This window comes from Alligator mississippiensis, chromosome 3 (assembly GCF_030867095.1).
Source record: "Alligator mississippiensis isolate rAllMis1 chromosome 3, rAllMis1, whole genome shotgun sequence".
Lineage (NCBI taxonomy): Eukaryota > Metazoa > Chordata > Crocodylia > Alligatoridae > Alligator > Alligator mississippiensis.
The window spans coordinates 38,720,404-38,739,289 of record NC_081826.1 but is presented as its reverse complement, the minus strand read 5'-3'; the positions used below and the strand labels follow the sequence as shown (position 1 = coordinate 38,739,289).

The following is an 18,886-nucleotide window of genomic DNA, read 5'->3' as shown; positions in this document are numbered from 1 at the left end:
ACTGGTCCATCTGCAGGTATCTATCTGTTTGCTTGCAGTCAGTGACACTGCACATCTGTCCAGCCTGTTATTAGGTCTTCAAGGTCATTTACTTTTTATGATGACAAGATGCCAATTTCTGTTTCTTCATCTTTTAAACATTTATAAAGTGCTGATCAAATACCATATCTATGCTTAATGGAACTGAGAAGTATTTTTACCTAATTCACACTTCTGAAATGTAGCTAATTAACCAAAGAAAACTGAAGGGAAGTGGGGACAATGAAGACTGGGTTTTCATTAAATGGGATGTTTTCTAGTTCTCCGATACAAAGATAACTCTGACATTCCCACAATGTTGGAATGCCATGTGTTCCAACACATATTTACAGCATATTTGTTCTACATTATGCTAAGGGGCCAAATGGCTGAACACTTTAAATGCAGACATGTAATTATTGGTAGTAAGTGGAAGGCTATATGACGGTTTTGTTATGGTCATCCTGGCAGGTTATTTGCCATTCTTATTTTCATTGAGTAAATCATTGTTGCTTACGAAATCCTTCCAAAGCTTCTCCTGTGGTTTTCTTCTTTCAGTATGAGCAGTGAGCAGAAATTTTGTCTTGCACCAAACCACTAAACATGGAACTGTCGTATGGAACACAGGGGTGTTACGGTGCCTTTATCAACAAATGATTTCTCAAGATAAGTCACTTGCACAAGTAGATTCTGTGTTGGACTCAAGTCTGGAAAGAAGATCATTTTGTTGCCTTTGTTGATATTTATTTCTTTATATGGATTGCACACAGATTTTGCTCCATACTCTTTCAGGTCTCACTTGGAGAAGCAAGCCTATTGATTATTTTCACTATATCTAAAGGAAACTGTCAAGCTACAACTTAAGTATATAAAATAAAACCTTTTCATTTCCTGCCTCATTTGATTTTAAAAGCCTTTGTAATTGTAATAATGTAGTTGGCAACAAATGTGCTGGGGCGGGAAGGGGAAATGGATTTTGTATCATCCTTGAGCCTATTTCCATTTATTGCAGTACCAGTGTCACACTCAAGCACTGCAAGTTCTGGGGGCATAAATACTGCCATGAAAGGATGAGGTAAGTTATCAAACCTCTATTATTTTTAAACTTTATGGAAGGCATTTGGGTTTACACAGAATCTGTGTTTGACTGCCTGCCATTATCTTTTCAGCCACCAAAGTGTTTAGTTTTCAGCTTCATTTTTTTAACCACTTGGCCTGAACATAAGCATATTTTTAAAGCTACTGAGGCAGGGCAGAAAGGATCCATTCAGGGATACTGTGCCCTGTACAAAGAGATAGAGACAGTTTCAACCCCATTGGGTTTACAGTACAAAAGTCCCCAAAATAAGTTGAGGATAGGGTTATGATATAAAAATAAATGATCTTCCTGGTGATTGGCTTAGTTTTATTAGCCAGACATGTTGAGCCTGAGGAGGGAATGCCAGGAATGGGGAAGCAAGGGAGAAAAGAAAAGGGAAAATGGAGACTTCCAGATTATTACCAGTCCAGGCACAGACAGACATCACAGCTGAGATGAGTCTGAGCCCCTGGTGCATGTTCAAGTAATGGTGCAATGGGATCTGTTTCTTGGTCCCAACAATCATGCTTCCTGCCATGCCACAAATGAATGGCAAGATGTGAAATTTGGGGTTTGGGGATCAGATCCCAGCCACACTATTACTGCTTGTCAGTGCAGAAGGATCATGACCTTGGGCTCCCCCTGCACTGGCAACTAGAAATCTGGGTGCCTGGCGAACTGGTGCTGATTTAGAGTCCCAGCCTCCAGACCACACTGGGGTTTGTCCCAGAGCCCCACAATGCAGCTGGCATCAGGCAACAGGACAGGGACCCTGCCACACATTCAAATTAAGGCATGATGGAAACCAGTCACAAAATTATTACAGATTTTATACAGCTAATTTATGTGTCTTGTTTCCTGTTTTATTGCACCTTTAATTGTGTGTGTGGGGCTGGGTTACTATTTAAAGCCTGATTAACTGGTTAATCACATCTTAGTATAATGTTTGCCAGGGGCTTTGGGGATAGATTCAGTAAAGGGCTTAGGGCTGCAGTGCCTCACTTGAGGCATTTGGCCCCCATAGTGAAATCCAGAAGCTGGTAGTAGACCTCTTTGATACCTTGGCAGTACAAGGGGGAATTTGAGCATGAAGAGTAGCAGCTCCATGACTTCTACCTGAGGTGTGGGGCTTCCTCTGCTGTAGCAAAGACTCTAAGGGGGGTGGGGGCGGGGGGTGGAATCTGGCATGCCCCCTCATAGTCAGCCCCCAGGGCAGATGTCCCGGTGCCTTGCCCTACTTAAGCTACTGGGTGAGGTGACAAAAGCAAGGCATGTGTCAGCAGGTATTAACTCGCCTCAGGCTCCACAGCTGAAGGGCAGTGAGTGGCCTAAGATAAAACCCTATGATACTTTGTTAATGACTACGACTTGGTGGGGGGTGGGGGGGGGTTGTTTCCAGCTGGATCTACAGGCTACTGTAGGCTTCCTGTTACTAGTGTTCCCAGTACCGAAGCCACTTAGTGCCCAGCAGTGGAGGCTGTTCACAACAAAGTTTAAACATACAAAACCAACTACACAGCAGCTTTCAGACCTGCTATAACAGTAGTAGTAGAACATTTTGGTCCCAACTCCTACTGTGGACAAAGGTCGTGTCAGTGCGTCACTCCTGTTCTCTGTTCCTGTTTTGATTCCCTTTGGTGTTCCTCTGAGCCTTGGCAGTTTCTTTCTTCCTAGTCCCTCACTATCAGTTCCTTGTTCTCTTTCTCTCTGTTCTTCACTGTTGCACTCAGCCAAGGCTGTCACTTTGTGTTAATCCTAAATGCTCTGTGGGAAACAGCTCCATCTTCAGTAAATAATAATAGCAGGAACTCAGCGCAGTCCTTCTCCTCTCATGTAGGAATGGGGTAGTGGTAGAATCCACCTGCGTATTACTCCAGCAGTAGATATGGATCTATTTGTTTGCCATGTAACTGTAAAACCAAATGCATATTTGAAATTATTCCAGCCATGTGGTATGGAATATGTTTAAAGATAATAAAATCATGGACAAGTAGAGAAGACCTCAGGAAGACACTGAGTCCAAGCCCCTGCTCAAGGCAGGTTCATTCCTGTCCAGCCATCCTATTCAAATTTTGGTCTAATGGTTAGACTGTAACCGATTTGTAGAAGCTCTGGAACCAACCCTCTTGCTCAACTGCAAGGTATCATGTCATTTAACTTACCATAGGGATAGCAGGGGGTTGAGGGCACTGTCTCCAAAGAAAAGGGCAAGGGAATCCAAGTCTTCCTTCTTTGTGTATGAGCAAACCAGGTAAGGACCAGCTGCACTGAGAGCCTGTTGTAAATGACCTGCAATGCTGGCTTCCCAAGCAGCACAGAGTAGGTATCCACGTTACACTGTATTACAAATAACTTGAGCTTTCCTCAGCAGGGTTCAAGAGCTGCAGCTTAGCAATTTAGAGATTTAGCTAGTTTGACCCTCTACCACTCACTGGTTGTGCCCCATGGGACTTGTTACATGCCCAGCGTCAATCATTCTCGCTTGTTATGTTCTGCTGTGGGTGACATCAAGCCTTTGAGAAACAGCTAGTCTCATAAATTTCAGAGTTCAAGGTATTTTCAAATGTTAACAGGGTTAAGTGAAATATTTGTACACTTAGAAGTAGAATGACTGATCAGCCATGGGTTATTACAGGTTGGTGTGAATAGATGGAGACCTGACATGACTCTGTTTTTTAACTTATAACAAGTCACGTGAAGACGTTTTTGTAGCAAGTGGTGGGGTAAAAGTGGCCTGGGAGTCTTGTAAATGTGGCCTTGCATGTATTCTTTGCAAATTGAGACAAGGGGGATTGAAGTTGAGCAGGCAGTGGAAGTCCAGGGGGGATGAGGTAGCATATGCCTAGTGGAAAGATGACCCTCACAGCTCTGTGTAGCAGTGAAGGCCATCTCTTGGCAGGCTGAAAAGTGAAGTTCAAGCCTTAAATGTCCTAGTGAAGTGAGTGAGGCTGGGCTCAGCCTGCTCATACTTCTTCCCTATGCATGTGGTGCAGGAGATAATAGCCAAACTGTTCCTGCCCCATGTGCGGTTTCTTCAGTGGCATAGACCGTACTCTGCTTCCTTTGCTCTCAACCCCATGTGTACACACAGCTCAGGATAGTTTCTAGGCCAAGCCCTTTTCAAGATGAATGACCCAAAAAAAATGAGGAAAATGTTTGTGTAGATAGAACAGATGCAGGGTCGATGGTGCTTGCCTGCTCTTTCTGTGTGCCAGCATTCCTAAACTGATGGAGATGGATCAGCTACAATAGCTGCAGAGCCACCAAGTACTTTTGAAAATGTACCATACTCTTGTGCTGGGAAGACATGTGCCATGCAGAACATCATGGCAAACAGCTTCCTTTAAGAAGCTGAAGGGAGACTTGGTTATAACACGTTATTTCAGCTGTTAGTTGAAATAACTTGCTTTTTCACTGTTTTGGCCTTCTGGAAATTGATACATACAAATGTGAGTGCACTTGGAGACTGCTGGAGGGAGAACAGGCATGCAGGAAAGTCCATTATTTAAAATTAAACCCTGTCAGTGCCATCTTTCCCTGCCTTCCCGCTTGCTAGTCCATGGGCTCTGTTACTGATGCAAACCCAGGTGGACTCATGTTGGTGCAAGTCCTTCCAGGGTCCTAGAAAGGCTCCTGGCCAAGTGGTTGATGTATCCCAATGCTGATTCCTCTGGCCTAGGCCTTCTTGGTCTCTCAATGAACAACACAACAAGAACATTGCAGCATTATCAGCAAGTTTTATGTTGCGCACACAGGATGCTAAGCTAACTTCATGTTACCAGCCAGCCTACACAGCAGGTGAGGCCTGCCCAGACTGGGTAGGAGGGGTGGTGTCCTTCAGGCCACATGCAGCTCTTCGATAAGGTTGCAGAGGCACCGATGTCCCACAGGATCTCATGTCAGGCCTCTACCTAAAGCAAGGTTAAGCTGCTGTAGAATTACTGCTCCCTCTGCTGCTGCTGTTGCTTCTTCCCTAGCCTGAGTATCTTTCCTGTAGTGAGATGGAAAAATGAATCACTGTTACTGTTCATAAATAGGAACTTTACAAAACATCCTGATCTCCAGTGCTGTTCAACTCTGGGACAGGCAGCAGGAACATGGCAGCTGTTTTGGCACACTGTACTAATGCCAACTTGGAGCAGGAAGCCCACGTAGCCAGGCCTCCCCATCCTGGCAGGGATGTGGCTGTTTACAGGTTTGCCAATTTGCAAGTCTCCCTTCCCCTCCTGACCGCACTTGCTTGATGCCCCCCCCAAAGGAACCTTGGTGTTGCGTCAGGCTTCGCTATATGCAGCTGGATCCTACTCATTGGAACGATTCTTGCTGCACCTAAAGCAGGAGTCAGCTCAGCATGCAGGCCACAGCATGGCACACACAAACATTTTGCCTGGCATGTGCACCTTACGGTGGATGACTGGGTGGAGCCATGAGGGGTCCAATCCTTGTTCTCGGCCTTTTCTCCACCATCTGCCCTGAGGTGTGTGCGAGTGAGCTGGGCTGAGGCTCTGTGGACCCCAGTGCAGCTGCTTGCAGCCTCTCAGCTGCCTGCCACAGCCAGCCCAGGTTTTAGGCAGGCCCCTGTTCATTTTCCTCAGGAAAATGACCCCAGGCCGTGCCATCTGAATTCTACTATTTTTGCCTCAGAGCAGCACAGTCTCCATCATCCCCGCAATGTGTGCTGTCCTAGCACTGTCTAGGCAAACTGTGCAGCAGCTTCCCTCCATGCCTGCCACCGCTGTTGTCTTGTTCCTCTTTCACAAACCTCTTCCAAGTAGGTCTCCCTCTATTTGTGACCTAGATTAATTTACTTTTGCCTTTACCCAGTTGATTCTTAGCTTCTGCTCATACTTAAAGCAATTATAGCTCCTTAGTTTGCTGTCAAAAACTATACCCCTTAATGCCTGTGGCTTGGCTCACTAGCTTTACAACAAAAAATGCTTAGTGTTGCCTTGATATCAGAAGTTACCTTCAAAAAGTGCTTATATTAGAAAATAATTATTTAAAAATGGTTCATTAATCCATGTTAATTAAGGTGTTATTTAAAGGTAGCATTAATACACACCAGTCGGGTTACCTTGCTAAATAGCCATCTATTTATAGTCCAATTCATCCTGGTATATGGAATGAAAAATATACTACTTCAGGGCGAAAAATCAATTGTAATGAAAAAGATTCACTCATCACAAAACAAACCTCCTCAGAGGAGCAGAACTTTCCCAGGCTGCTCTCACTAGAGGAGGTTGCAATCGTTGTGCCAAGACTTAACAGCACCTCTTGCTCCAGTTGCCAGGATCTTTCCAGGTATTCTGATGCTTTATTTTTTTTTTGCTTAAAGGAACTATTTTGAAATACCAGCACTGGAAAAATAAGAGTTCATGTAATACTTATGATTAGCTAGTTTCTGTATTGAGTAACATGTATACTTGCAAGTGCAATATACAACAAGAAATACTCCATTTGCTGAGCAAGTATCAAAAATTCTTAGACAGAGCTTTTCCTCCTTGTGTAAGTGAATAAATCCTGTTACAGCAATAAAATCACAAGTTTTTTCATGGATGTAAAATGGTTAAAGCACCTTTGAATGTACCTTATGCTCTTTTCAATGAACATTCATAACTGAATTACAAACAGTAATATTGAAATAGTCAAAATGGAACCATATGATGTATCTCACTTCATCTAATATCCATGAAAGGGATGCTGCAATCAGCAAAATTAATTTTCTATTATAGCAAATTCTTCTTTGGTGGGTAGAAACTGGCTTTGTTTTACCATACGTGAAAGTTAGTGAATAATTCTGAAAAATACTGGACCTTGCAATTAGGAACACCAACCCTTTGAGGGCAAAGTAGTTATATTTGCTTTACCAGGGTAAATTTTTATTTCCATTTTACAGAAAGCAAAAGTTAAGGGGTCTCTCTCAGTCAATGATAGAATCAATAAGAGAAACTGGTCTAACGCCCAATCCTCAGTTCAATAGCTACATTACATCACTACAGATATCTGGATACTTCACTGATGGCTATATGTTGATTTTCAAATCAGGAGACAATGATGGATTACAGAAACTTTATTGCTACTGCATGTAATGATAGACATAAAATTAATTCAAGAATAAATAAAAACCAAAATAGAGGTTTACATTCTTTGATACACAGAACAAGAAAATTCTGGCTCAAGATGATTGTTTTAAGGAGGCATCTGTCTTGTAAGATTCCTTGCTTAATCGTAAGTCGGCACCACTAACCCCTAGAGAACAAGATTCAGCAATGCTTTTTCCTATGCAAAGACACAAGTCTGGGCAACTCAGAGGTCAGAGTTTTAGCCATGGAAGTCTAGCTTCCTTCCCTCCCAGAGCATTAGTGAGGCTTTTGCACTTGAATTTATGACCATGACAGAGACCATCCTGACTGCTACATCCAAAATATGCACATTGCCATAAGCAGGAAAGTACTGAAAGCTTTACTTCCACCAATGCCTATCCCAGTTCAATCTCAATCTTTAGCAAATGCAGATGTTAGTATCACTATTCAGAATCCATGTACATTCATTTTTTAAAGTTCAAATCCCAAGCACAAAAGAACAGAAGAGGAATGGAAGTCACAGGAGAGAAGATACCGACCACTAGGAATTCTCTGCTGTCCCTCAAATTAAAGATAATTTAATTTGGCATAAAATATACAAGATTACATTTACTCCCAACCCAGATGGTTAGTGACCACAGCACATGTAACAGCACCACTTGCTCTTATGATTTACTTTCACTGCCAGGATCCTTCTGCAATGGAGGAGATGCATCATCCAGCAGAAGAATGAAAGGGAGTGTCAATTCCTCACATCTTCATGGACCCTCTCTATGCTGACAGGCTTTAGACAAAACATCCAACTCAACCAGTTTATCTGTCAACACAAGTGTGTTGTCCTAACAGAGATATCACTTTGAATGTCTGGAAGAAGTTTGTTTCAGGATGACAGAGAGAGAAAAATTAAGAAAATAATTCTAAAGAAAAAACAGGTGGGTTGCCTGGCTCACAATCCGCTCCTGATGCAATGGAATTTAAAAACAAAATGTGATCAAGTCACTACATATAAATATAGGGTTCCAGTCCTCTCAGCAAGCAGTTTATTTCCCTCACCAGGGCAGCGGCAACCAGATTGCCGCTCTGGCTGTACCAAAGCAGGAAAGAGGATGGTCATCTTGAAATTTATGGAGGGGGAGGAGAAGGGTGGGTGGGGAAATTGCTTCTCTGCACTCCATCCTGCGAGGTGACAGAAAATCAGCAATTTCCATCACAGCCAGACCTCGCCAGACAGGCAATGGCAGAGGACAGCACTCAGGACCTTGTAAGAAAGAGCTCTCAGTTAGCATCTACAATTTTGTAAGGCCACCAGTGCACTGAACAAGGGACAACTGAAGGTAGTACTTCAACATTTATTTCAGGTATGCAGTTTACACGCATAGTATTGAGCAAAACTGAAATGCAAATATACAAATACCATAACAAGCGTTATCAAATAACATAACTGGCACTAGTGTTATAGCATACTAATGAAATTGGTGAGGCCAAGTCATGGAGGAGGACTGCAGCCCATGGCATTTTTCTTTTTACCCAATCAAACTTCCAGTAGCACCATAATGGCAATACTTACAAGAAACACAAGACAGATCATTGTTAACCAGGATTGATAGCCACATTTTTTTTCACGATTTAGTGAATTACATAGCAAAAATGTTTTCAGCAGTGCAGATGCTTTGGCCAACTTCAGTTTGTGTCTAGCTGTACATTTTCCATATACAAAAGAAAAAAGAAAAAGACGGCCATATCTAGAACCCATCTTTTGTACTTGTGCAGGTTCTGCACTGTGCTTGAATTCAGTGACTGGGGATGTGCACAAGTCTTGCAAACAGATGTCATGAAAGTTTTATCCACTGACGCCTGAGTGAGTCTTTGGTAGGCTAATACTTCATTATTATTATTATACACTTATCTACCACAGTCATTTTATTCTCTCAAGTTTTCCTTTATAATCCAAGATGGCCAAAGAGGATATTCTGGAAAACATTACAGTAAAATCCTCAAACGACCAGGCACTTAAAACCCAGTCTTTTCCAAAGGCACCGAGAATCTGTGGGGCACTGTTCTTCCCCTAATGAAAGGTGACTGTAGCGGCTTCTCTATATTTATAAATCAATGGTTTCTTATTTTACAGTTTTTGTACAGTATATAGTCACTTTGCCTGTTGCACGCATCATTAATTTATCCCACTCTTCTTCAAAAGAGGTCACTTTTCTACCATATACTAAGTACCAGTCCAAGTTAATTCAAATGCCATAACATTGCTCAAAGTGTGCAAGTATATAAACCCTTCTAACACAGGCTGCATCCATCTCTGGATATGTGATTCATTCTAAATGCAAACTTTTGAAATGTGTCCAGTTATGAGCCAAAACGGTCATTACAAATATTCGTTACTGAAACATACCTGTATAGTCTTTGCAAGACTTTTGCTTCCCTTAGTGTTCACTCTAGAATGATATCAAAGTTACTACTACTCATCTAACACCCACTTATCCCCAGCCCCACATTTTCAAGTGAACAGTGCAGGACGCTATTCAGTTTAGCATTTAACATTATACAAATTTGCCAATTTTGTATTGAATACATCAAGTATATACTTTCAAGCAAAGTTGTGGCAAAAATACAAAACATTAACTTATTTGTTGTGTAGTAATGCACTTGTTAAAGCCTTTGTCACTTCACATAGGTCTGTAACTAAGATCCACATGAAGCATTCTGCCTTACTAGACAGGTACATATAAAATATAATTGCATCAAAACCTTGCTTCTGCTGGTCACTTGGGACTTACAGTAGTCACATGTAGTTCAACCAGCTTTCAGACAGGGCTCTTTAGTGGTAAATATAATTTTGCAGCACTTATAGGTCTAAATTTCAGTCTGAATCGCAGTGTTTAATTCCACAGCGTGTTGTGAATGATTGTTGTTTGTTTCTTTCAGTGTCTCACCAATATCTAAATCCACATCAGCTGAAGTTCCATTATGAACACTTTCTTCAGCGATGTAACTCAGTTGTGGGACGTCAGTGCTTGGGGCGGTTGGAGCCAACACAGGAATTCCACTCTGATGTGGAGAATTTTCCAAGCGGTCGTGTTCTACCTCGGGGAGGACACTGACTGTAGTGAAGCGAGTGTGGTAATCATTGGAACCATGGCTACAGGACGTTTTCATACTTTCCATATCAGAGCAACTAAACTCTGAAAAATGACTTGAGTGGGAATCTGCTACAGACGGGATGCTATCGCTCAGAGAGGGAGAATCAAATTCACTTGAGTTTGTGCTTTGTTGCTCCAACAACTGAGCATCCATGTCCTCTCTGGTCTCATTTATCTTCATGCTACTTTTTTTTCTCAGTTTACCTTTACATTTTTTTCCTGCCGTCGCCTCTTTGGACCACTTGGTGGCACTAGATTTACTTTCTGGCAAGCTGGCTGATGAACAACCAGCATTACTACGACCTGGAGCACTGCCATCATCAACACTACTGCTTCCACTATTGTGTCTGAATTTAGCTGGCTTCGATTCAATATCAACTTGCACCTCCATGCTGTTACCTTCCCTAGAACATGAAATTATAAATGTAAATGTTCACTGTTAAAGACAACATATAACAAAATTAATTACCAATGCAAACACGTGCCTTTTTTCAATGTCTGACATAAATTTAAAGTTCATTATACTAGTTTGTTTAATATTATTGTTAGAAACTTCAAAGATGAATCAAAACCCCAAATGAATAAAAGGTATATAAACAAGTTGATCTCCAACTTTAATGACATGTTCCTACAAGGAACATCTATTTACTATATTTCACAGTGTATCGGTTGACCCCCAGCTTTCCAATCTGAAAGGTAAGGATTTTCACAGCCATGGTGTATAAGTCAGGGCCAAGCTCGGCTGCCAACGCTACTTATGGGATGGGGACAGGGACAGAGACAGCCAATACTGTGAGCAGCGTTGCTGGTGCCACTTGCAGGGGATGAGGCCATGCAAGCCTAGTGCCGAGCCTGTCCCCATCCCGTGAGCAATGCTTGGCTCACAGGGGATGGAGCTACTACTGAATGCTGAGCCTGATGCTGCTTGCAGGGGATGAGGCTGTGCCAGCTTAGCGCTAAGCCCAGCATTCAGCAGTGCTGCTTGCATCAGACAGCCAGGCTCGGCGCTTGGCTGGCACAGCCCCAGCCCCAGTGCTGCTCACAGGGGATGGGGGCGGGGCTGGGCTTGGCTGGCGCAGCCTCATCCCCTGCAAATGGCACTGCTGGCGCCACTCACGGGGGATGAGGCTGCACCAGCTGAGTGCAGAGCCCAGCCAAGCCCAGCCCCGTCCCCAATTTTTTGATGTGGCACAATGTGTAAGTCGAGTTTTGATTTTTAAGACACAAAAATTGGGTTTCAAAACCCGACTTATGCACTCTGAAATATTGTACTTCATCCTTTATACACTTGAGTGAGTCTTTGGTGAGCATGGTGACATCTATTAACTTAAATCATAAATGCACAGAGTTCTGAAGGTAAAGTCCTGAAGTCCTTGCAGCTGAAATCCCTTTTAAATGCAATTCAGAAATTTTCAAGAGCAGGCTGGACAGATACTTAGCTGGGATGGTTGAGTCAGGGATGATCCTGCCTTGAACAGGGGGTTAAACTAGATATCATGAGGTCCCTTCCAGTCTTATTTTTCTATGATCTTACATTGTTCTTACCTATCCAATGGGAGGTAGGAATTCAGAATGGATCCTGCCATTGCTTTTGTACTGGCGTTGTCACTAACCGTTCCCAAGCTAACCGTACCAGATTCTCCACTCAGACTGTATCGCTCTTTTTGCACATCTGCTTGAACTTCCAACCTTGGAGAGATTTACAAAAAAGGCAGAAATTATCTTCATATATTGCTACCAGGACTGACATCCCTAGCTAAGATCAATAACAGCTTTTGTAATACTGGGTGTGTCTACACATGCGCATTTAATGTGCATTAGCCCAATTTAAGGTGCATTAAGGGCACGTCTGCATGTACACGCCCTTAATGTGCCTTAAAAATGGTGATTTTAGGCTATTCGAGCGTGAATAGTTAAGTTGCATTAGCAAACGTATAGACAAACTAATGCGCATTACCGCAGTGTGTGTCCATTGACTTGGGACTAACTTTAGTCTCAAGTTGATCCACACACCTGTGTTAATGCGCCTTAGCATGTGCACACGTAGACACGCACATAAGTCACCTTAATATGCATTAAGCTAATGCACATTAAGTTTAAGCGTGCATAAAAGCACATGTAGACACCCACTCATTTACAGCTGATGAGCATCTCCCACACGGAGACTTGTAGTTCACACTTACTGCAGTGGACATTCCTCTTGCCTCTTTGTAAAAAAATGTCTATAGCAATGTGCTCCCCTAATTCAAGAGAGAGAGAGAGAGAGAGAGAGACCCAGAGTGAGCTACATCAAATAATTAGTAGCAACTAACAGTAAATAATAATCGTTAGGGCATTCTCAAGGAAAGTAGTATGAGTGAGTTTGAGTTGGATTGAGGAGGGCACTAAACCAACATCCCTTACTTCCCTGGTGAGTGTTCTAACCACTATCCTATCACATAAAAGGCTACTACTACCCTCCTCCAGTTCAACCAGTTGTCTTTGCTCAGGGCTTGTGTTGTGAATCCCAGTACTAAGAACAGGGAATTAGAGGCATGCAAGTCCACAAAAGAAGCAGAATTTTAGACATGCCTCTCTGGCATTTCCTACTGGCTAGCTTAGACATTCCCACACTCTGTACTGGCTGCATGAATTCAATTCCTATGCTCTGCACAAGGCCCTTCTGTGGCCAAACCCCAGGTTGTGAATTTCACTTCAGGAGCCAGGCACATAAAAGTTAGGTGTGGCAATGCCGAGTGCTGAACAGCAAATCACTTTGTGAAGCTAAAGATAAGGAGAATTCAGCAGTACCACTTTAGTGCTCAGATGAAGTCTACACAGTACTTCTGGGCAAATGAAAGAGGCCCTGCATTTATGGCCTGAAATCAGAGCCATGCCTGGTACAAAGGTGGAACGTTCGCTGATTATAAAAGAGTTATATGATTTCTTTCTGAGCAATAAAAGATCAGCCTTGAGACACAGCCTTCTCTTAGCAACAAATGGTTAACCTCTCAAGAAATCTCCATCACTACTATAATCAGCAGTCCCCATAACAAAATCATCAGAATCCATGGTTCATTCCTACACACGCCTTTTCCAAAATGTGAAATACTTGATCCAAATGCACCAAATGCCCTCATGATAATTATGTGAGGAAAACTAAACAGCATGCCAGAATGAACTCTGAGACAAAAACATTTCTTACAAAACAACCACTCTGACCTCACAATACTCATGCTCAAGGGAAATCTACCTAACACCTTTAAAAAGCAACCTTGGGAACAAAAAATCATAAGCTGGCTGGACAGTAAGAACCAAGGACTTAACACTAATATTGGTTTTGTGGCACATTATAACCTACCTGATCCCTGAATTCTTTCCACACATGAAAGGTGATAATGACCCTTCCTCCTTTTGACAGACTTTGATCACCCAGTAACCAGCTTTTCTTCTGCTAATTGTTTGTCTGCTATCCCTCGGAATTCCTCTCCGCCTTCTTCCAACTGTTTTTTTACTATGGGGTGCTAGCTTTCACTCCCCAGATCTAAAGATTCAATAATTTGTCTGACTATCCCAACTATGCAGTTGATCCAATAAAGGATATTACCCCAAGTAATCCTTTTCTTTCACAGTAAAGACTAAGAATTGCTGTTTCATTAAACAGAATTTACAGATTATGCGATGGGGTGAGGTGTACCATGGTATGTGTAATGCTGCACACATAGTTAAACTGACTTGTCCTCATGAGTGTCTTTCCTGGGACTAGACATATGTAGAGCCAGATCTAGAAGGGAATCCTTTCACTGCCTGCAACGGGCAGCAGCTATGGCCCTTAAAATTCATAAAGCTTGAATATATGGATTTTTTTTCATAGATTTCATAGACATTAGGGCTGGAAGGGACCTTGGAAGATCATCGAGTCCAGCCCCCTGCCCAAAGGGCAGGAAGTCAGCTGGGGTCATAGGATCCCAGCAAGATAAGCATCCAGTTTGCTCTTGAAGGTGTTCAATGTAGGTGCTTGAACCACCTCCGGTGGCAGGCTGTTCCAGACCTTGGGGGCTCGGACCGTAAAGAAATTCTTCCTTATGTCCAGCCTGAAACGGTCTTGTAGTAGTTTATGACCGTTCGACCTAGTCGTCATCCCTTTGGGCGCTCTGGTGAACAAACGTTCCCCCAGATACTGGTGGTCACCCCTGATAAATTTATAGGTGGCCATGAGATCACCCCGAGCCTGCGCTTTTCCAGGCTAAAGAGCCCCAGGGCTCTCAGCCTGTCATCATAGGGTCTGCTTCCCTGACCTCTGATCATGCGCGTGGCTCTTCTCTGGACTCTCTCAAGCTTCTCCACATCCTTTTTCAATTGTGGAGCCCAAAACTGGATGCAGTACTCCAGCTGCGGCCTCACCAAGGCCACGTACAAGGGGAGAACAATGTCCCGGGATTTGCGTGAGAAGCAACTATGGATGCAAACCAGCGTTTTGGTCACTTTACTAGCCACAGCATTACATTGCAGGCTCATGTTCATCTTGTGGTCAGTGATGACCCCCAAGTCTCTTTCTTCCATAGTGCTAGCCAACATAGCACTGCCAAGCCTATAAGGATGCTGCGGGTTTTTCTTCCCAAGGTGGAGAACCTTGCATTTATCGGCGTTGAACACCACCAGATTCTCGTCCGCCCACTTGCTGAGCCTGTCCAGGTCAGCCTGGATCACCCGCCTGTCTTCTGGTGTGGATGCTTTGCCCCAAAGTTTGGTGTCATCGGCAAACTTGGCCAGTCCGCTTCTGACTCCAGTGTCCACATCGTTAATGAAGATGTTGAACAGTATGGGTCCAAGGACAGAGCCTTGGGGGACCCCACTGGTCACAGGGCACCACGATGAGTGACTTCCATCAATTACTACCCTCTGGGTCCGACCACGGAGCCAATTTTCCAGCCAGTGGATCGTGTTGGCCCCAAGGCGACAACTGGCCAGTTTCTCCAAGAGGTGATCATGGGACACCAGATCGAAGGCTTTTTTGAAGTCTAGATATATGACATCAATCTCTTCTCCCTTGTCCAGGTGATAGGTCACCTGGTCGTAGAAGGAAATGAGATTGGTCAAGCAAGACCTACCCGCAACAAACCCATGCTGGGTATCCCTTAAGATGTTGGCGTCGGCCAGTCCATTAAGAACGGCCTCTTTAATAAACTTTTATATATTAGTTATTTGGTTTTCTAAAAACTATAGTGTAATATTCTTGTTGGCTTTGATAAACTATTGCATTCTTCCCCAGGCATGGCAACATTATAACCTATAAGACAGTGGTGAATAAAGGATTTTTAAAGTCCAAAGACACAAACACAAATTAACTGGAGGGTTACTACTAGGGCTTTGCGAAACTTTGGGTGCTGATTCAATTTCAAAGGAGATTCAGCCCGATTCGGCGGCTGAATCTCCAAATCTGAATTGAATCAGGAGACCAATAAAAAGGTATGACTTGATTTGAAGCTCTCCAAATTGATTCAGAAAAGATTTGGAGAGCTTCAGTGATTCAGGCAGTCCCTGCTCGCTGCCACAGGGAGCTGGACCCAGACTCCGTGCTGCTAAGTAGGGGGCAGTGGAGGGGGAGGGGGGGGCTGAAGAAGGGGGCAGAGGACCATGGGGGGGACCCCTGCCAGGCACCATTCCCTACCTGCTCCCCCAGCCCCCACCATGGCTGCCCTGCCTGGCTCCAGCTCCTAAAAAAAAAAAAAGAGCCCTGCACTCACAGGCTGCTGCAGCAGCTTCTGGGGGCTTGTGGCAGAGCCCCCTGATACAGCACAGGGTAGTGGGGACAGCAGGGATCGCCCCCTGCCTGGCAGAAACTGGTGAGTCTAGGGCTTTTTTTAAGAGCCAACACTGGGGCCAGGCAGGGCACCCATGGGGGGAGCTGGGAAAGTGGGTGGGGGGACTCGTGGCAGAGCCCCCATGCAGCATGGGGCAGCAGGGATTGCCCTCCCCCCCACGCAGCAGCAGTCAGTGAGTGGGGGCTTTAAAAAAAAAAAAAAAGAACAGAGCCAGGAGCTGGGGCTGGACAGGGTATGGGGGCTGGTGACATAGCCCCCCATGCAGCGCAGGGGGGCAACGGGGACCACCCCCCACCTGGCAGCAGCTGGTGAGTGCCAGGCTCTTTTAAAAAAAATAATAATAAAAAAATAAATAAAAAGAGCTGGGAGCTGACACCAGGAGGAGCAGCCATTGACAGGGCTGGGAGATTGGGCAGGGAATAGGGTCTGTCCGATTCAGAGATTTGGCCAATTCAGCAGTGGCCAAATCTCCAAATCAGTTTCGGCCGAATCGATTCGGAACTGAGATTCAAATCACTGAACTGAATCACTGTCCCCCAAAATCGGCTGAATCCAAAGTGAATGCTACCTGTTTCACACGGGCCTAGTTACTGCTATGTCCTGGACTGTTTTGACATGCAGTATTTGACCTTACTTGTGAATTCATAATTTCACAATTCACTTGCAGCTTCAAAAACCTAAAGACTAAATTACACATGCAGCAATATCACCTTAATTGCCATTTCCAGTTTTATCTCTATAATGCCAGAAAAATCTTCCCACCCTACCTTTTTCCCCTCACTGTCTTATTAACTAAATGTGACTTAATTAAAAAGAAGATGTTGAAAGGAAGACTAAGGCTTATACTTGCTGGGTAATGCATCTGTTCTTAAAGCAAACACGTAATTCTAAAGAGCAACAGTATCTTGGTTCTTTAATGGTTCTGGCTTATGGGTGTTCTGCACCTTGGTTTCTATGGCTACTTTGCATATAAACTTGTGATTCTTAAAGTATGAAAACACAATATGCTTGTTCTATGAATACATCTGTATCTGCGTTAAACAGTATACAAAGCTGTCAAAGAAAACAGAACTAGCTTTTGGGGCCCCAAGGCATTTATAAATTCCATTTCAGGTGTGTTATGAGTGGATGAGGACAAAAGAGGATCTTAGCAATGCAATTGTGCAGTTATTCAAGTTTAGACACAGGCACATTCTTAGTCTTGTTCTAGTAGTAAAATGTAAAATGCTTGGATGAATAATTACAATGCTCATAACATGAGACAGATACTACTTTTCCCCTGCTATTTTTAAACATGGGATAAGTATAATCAATTACAGTGTATCAGAACAGGCATACTAAGGATATACAAAATTGTGATATGGGTAACTGTGGGTAGAAACATAAAGTAGAAAACTAAGTAGTTTTATTGTAGGCTTTTACAATAGTTTGTTCATCCAAGCATCCTCCTGCAGTAATACATCGGTCTCAGTCTCCTTTGCAGTCTCCAGGGTTGACTTTGCTGTTACCTCCCCCTCTACAACAAGGGTCACCTCCCCTGCCACCTGGAAAAGGAAAGTTCTCTCTCCAGAGTCCAATTCAAGCTCTGATTCCAGGCATAGCTTATTAGTAAATATCTGTCAGCAGTTCTCTCAAGAGGCAGACAATTTACAAATCTCTGTTCAAAGACAAGTTAAGAACAAGCAGTTCTCCAGCCTTTTTTTATTCCAAGATTTCCACTAAAGAATTGATTTCCACTTTCAATTCATATGCCTGTGTTCTTGAGCCTTCTGGCAATCCTGTGCTCTTCTTGGATTGCAGGACTTCTACAGTTTCACTGGAGTGTTCCACTCCCCACCCCTTTTCATCTTCAATTCCCATCACTACCAAACTCCTTCTCAAGAAAAACTTCCTGAAGAATCAACCCACTTGTTCTTGGGTTGAACCTGTCCTGACTGAACTGGTTCTTTATTATCTGGAGCCTCTGCATAAGCCTTTCACTCAGTATGATTCATATACCCAGCCAGGTTTTTCAAGTCCTTTGAGCCAGCTCTCTTCCACAGTCTCTACCACTCTCCAGGTAACTCTGTTCAGCTCATTTCTGCTTCTCTCTCTCAGCTGCATCGTAAGTCTTTATAGCAGCTGGGTACCCTCTACCAGGTCCTGTTGGGGGGGCAACTAACCTGTCACAGGTGAACTGGACTAGTGCACCCTTAAATGGGGTCGGCCACCTTGTCATAGGTTCATTTTAAAATAGCTGTCTATCTACACATTAAGAAATGAATAACCAAGAACCCTTAAATGCTATTTATGTTGAAAGATGGATACCATGGAGTGGAAAGATTGTGTCTTACCTGTTAAAACAGTTGACCATTGCGCTTCCTGATAGACTCCCTGTTATACTAGCTCCAGCTAGTGCCATGGTGCTAGCAGTTTCACTCAGGTTATCTCGAATGGCTCCTATTCTATCCATATGGCTACCACTTGCACTCAGGCTGCCGGTCAGTCCTCCCACACTTCCTTCCCCTATGCTAGGGTTATGTCGTGCCTCTGCCACAGAAGTAGTATCTATGTAAAAACAGAAAAATCTTGAAATTCATCAGAAACAGAAAGCTTTTATTCTGCCTTAAAATATGGATATGAAATATTGCTTCTGCAGTTACACTAAAAAGACCTGGACACAATCTACATGATTTGTTGAAACATACTACAAACATGACAAAGTTTACAACATGAAGAAAAATCAGAACTTGTTTGAGACTGCCACAAAAGGTT

General features: G+C 43.4%; 1 protein-coding gene across 3 annotated transcripts in view; it reads right to left on the bottom strand.

The window, feature by feature from the left end:
• Window positions 1-8,514: 8,514 nt before the first annotated feature.
• The window catches only part of RNF19A (ring finger protein 19A, RBR E3 ubiquitin protein ligase), a 104,820-nt gene continuing 94,448 nt past the window's right edge, over window positions 8,515-18,886 (bottom strand). For all 3 annotated transcript variants that reach the window (XM_019495739.2, XM_006268796.4, XM_019495740.2), the window contains 3 exons: window positions 18,466-18,679; window positions 11,874-12,017; window positions 8,515-10,732 (listed from right to left, as the gene is read on the bottom strand). In XM_019495739.2, the coding sequence (XP_019351284.1) occupies window positions 10,042-10,732; window positions 11,874-12,017; window positions 18,466-18,679 (1,049 nt within the window). In that variant the 3' untranslated portion in view covers window positions 8,515-10,041. The remainder of the gene's footprint in view (window positions 10,733-11,873; window positions 12,018-18,465; window positions 18,680-18,886) is intronic.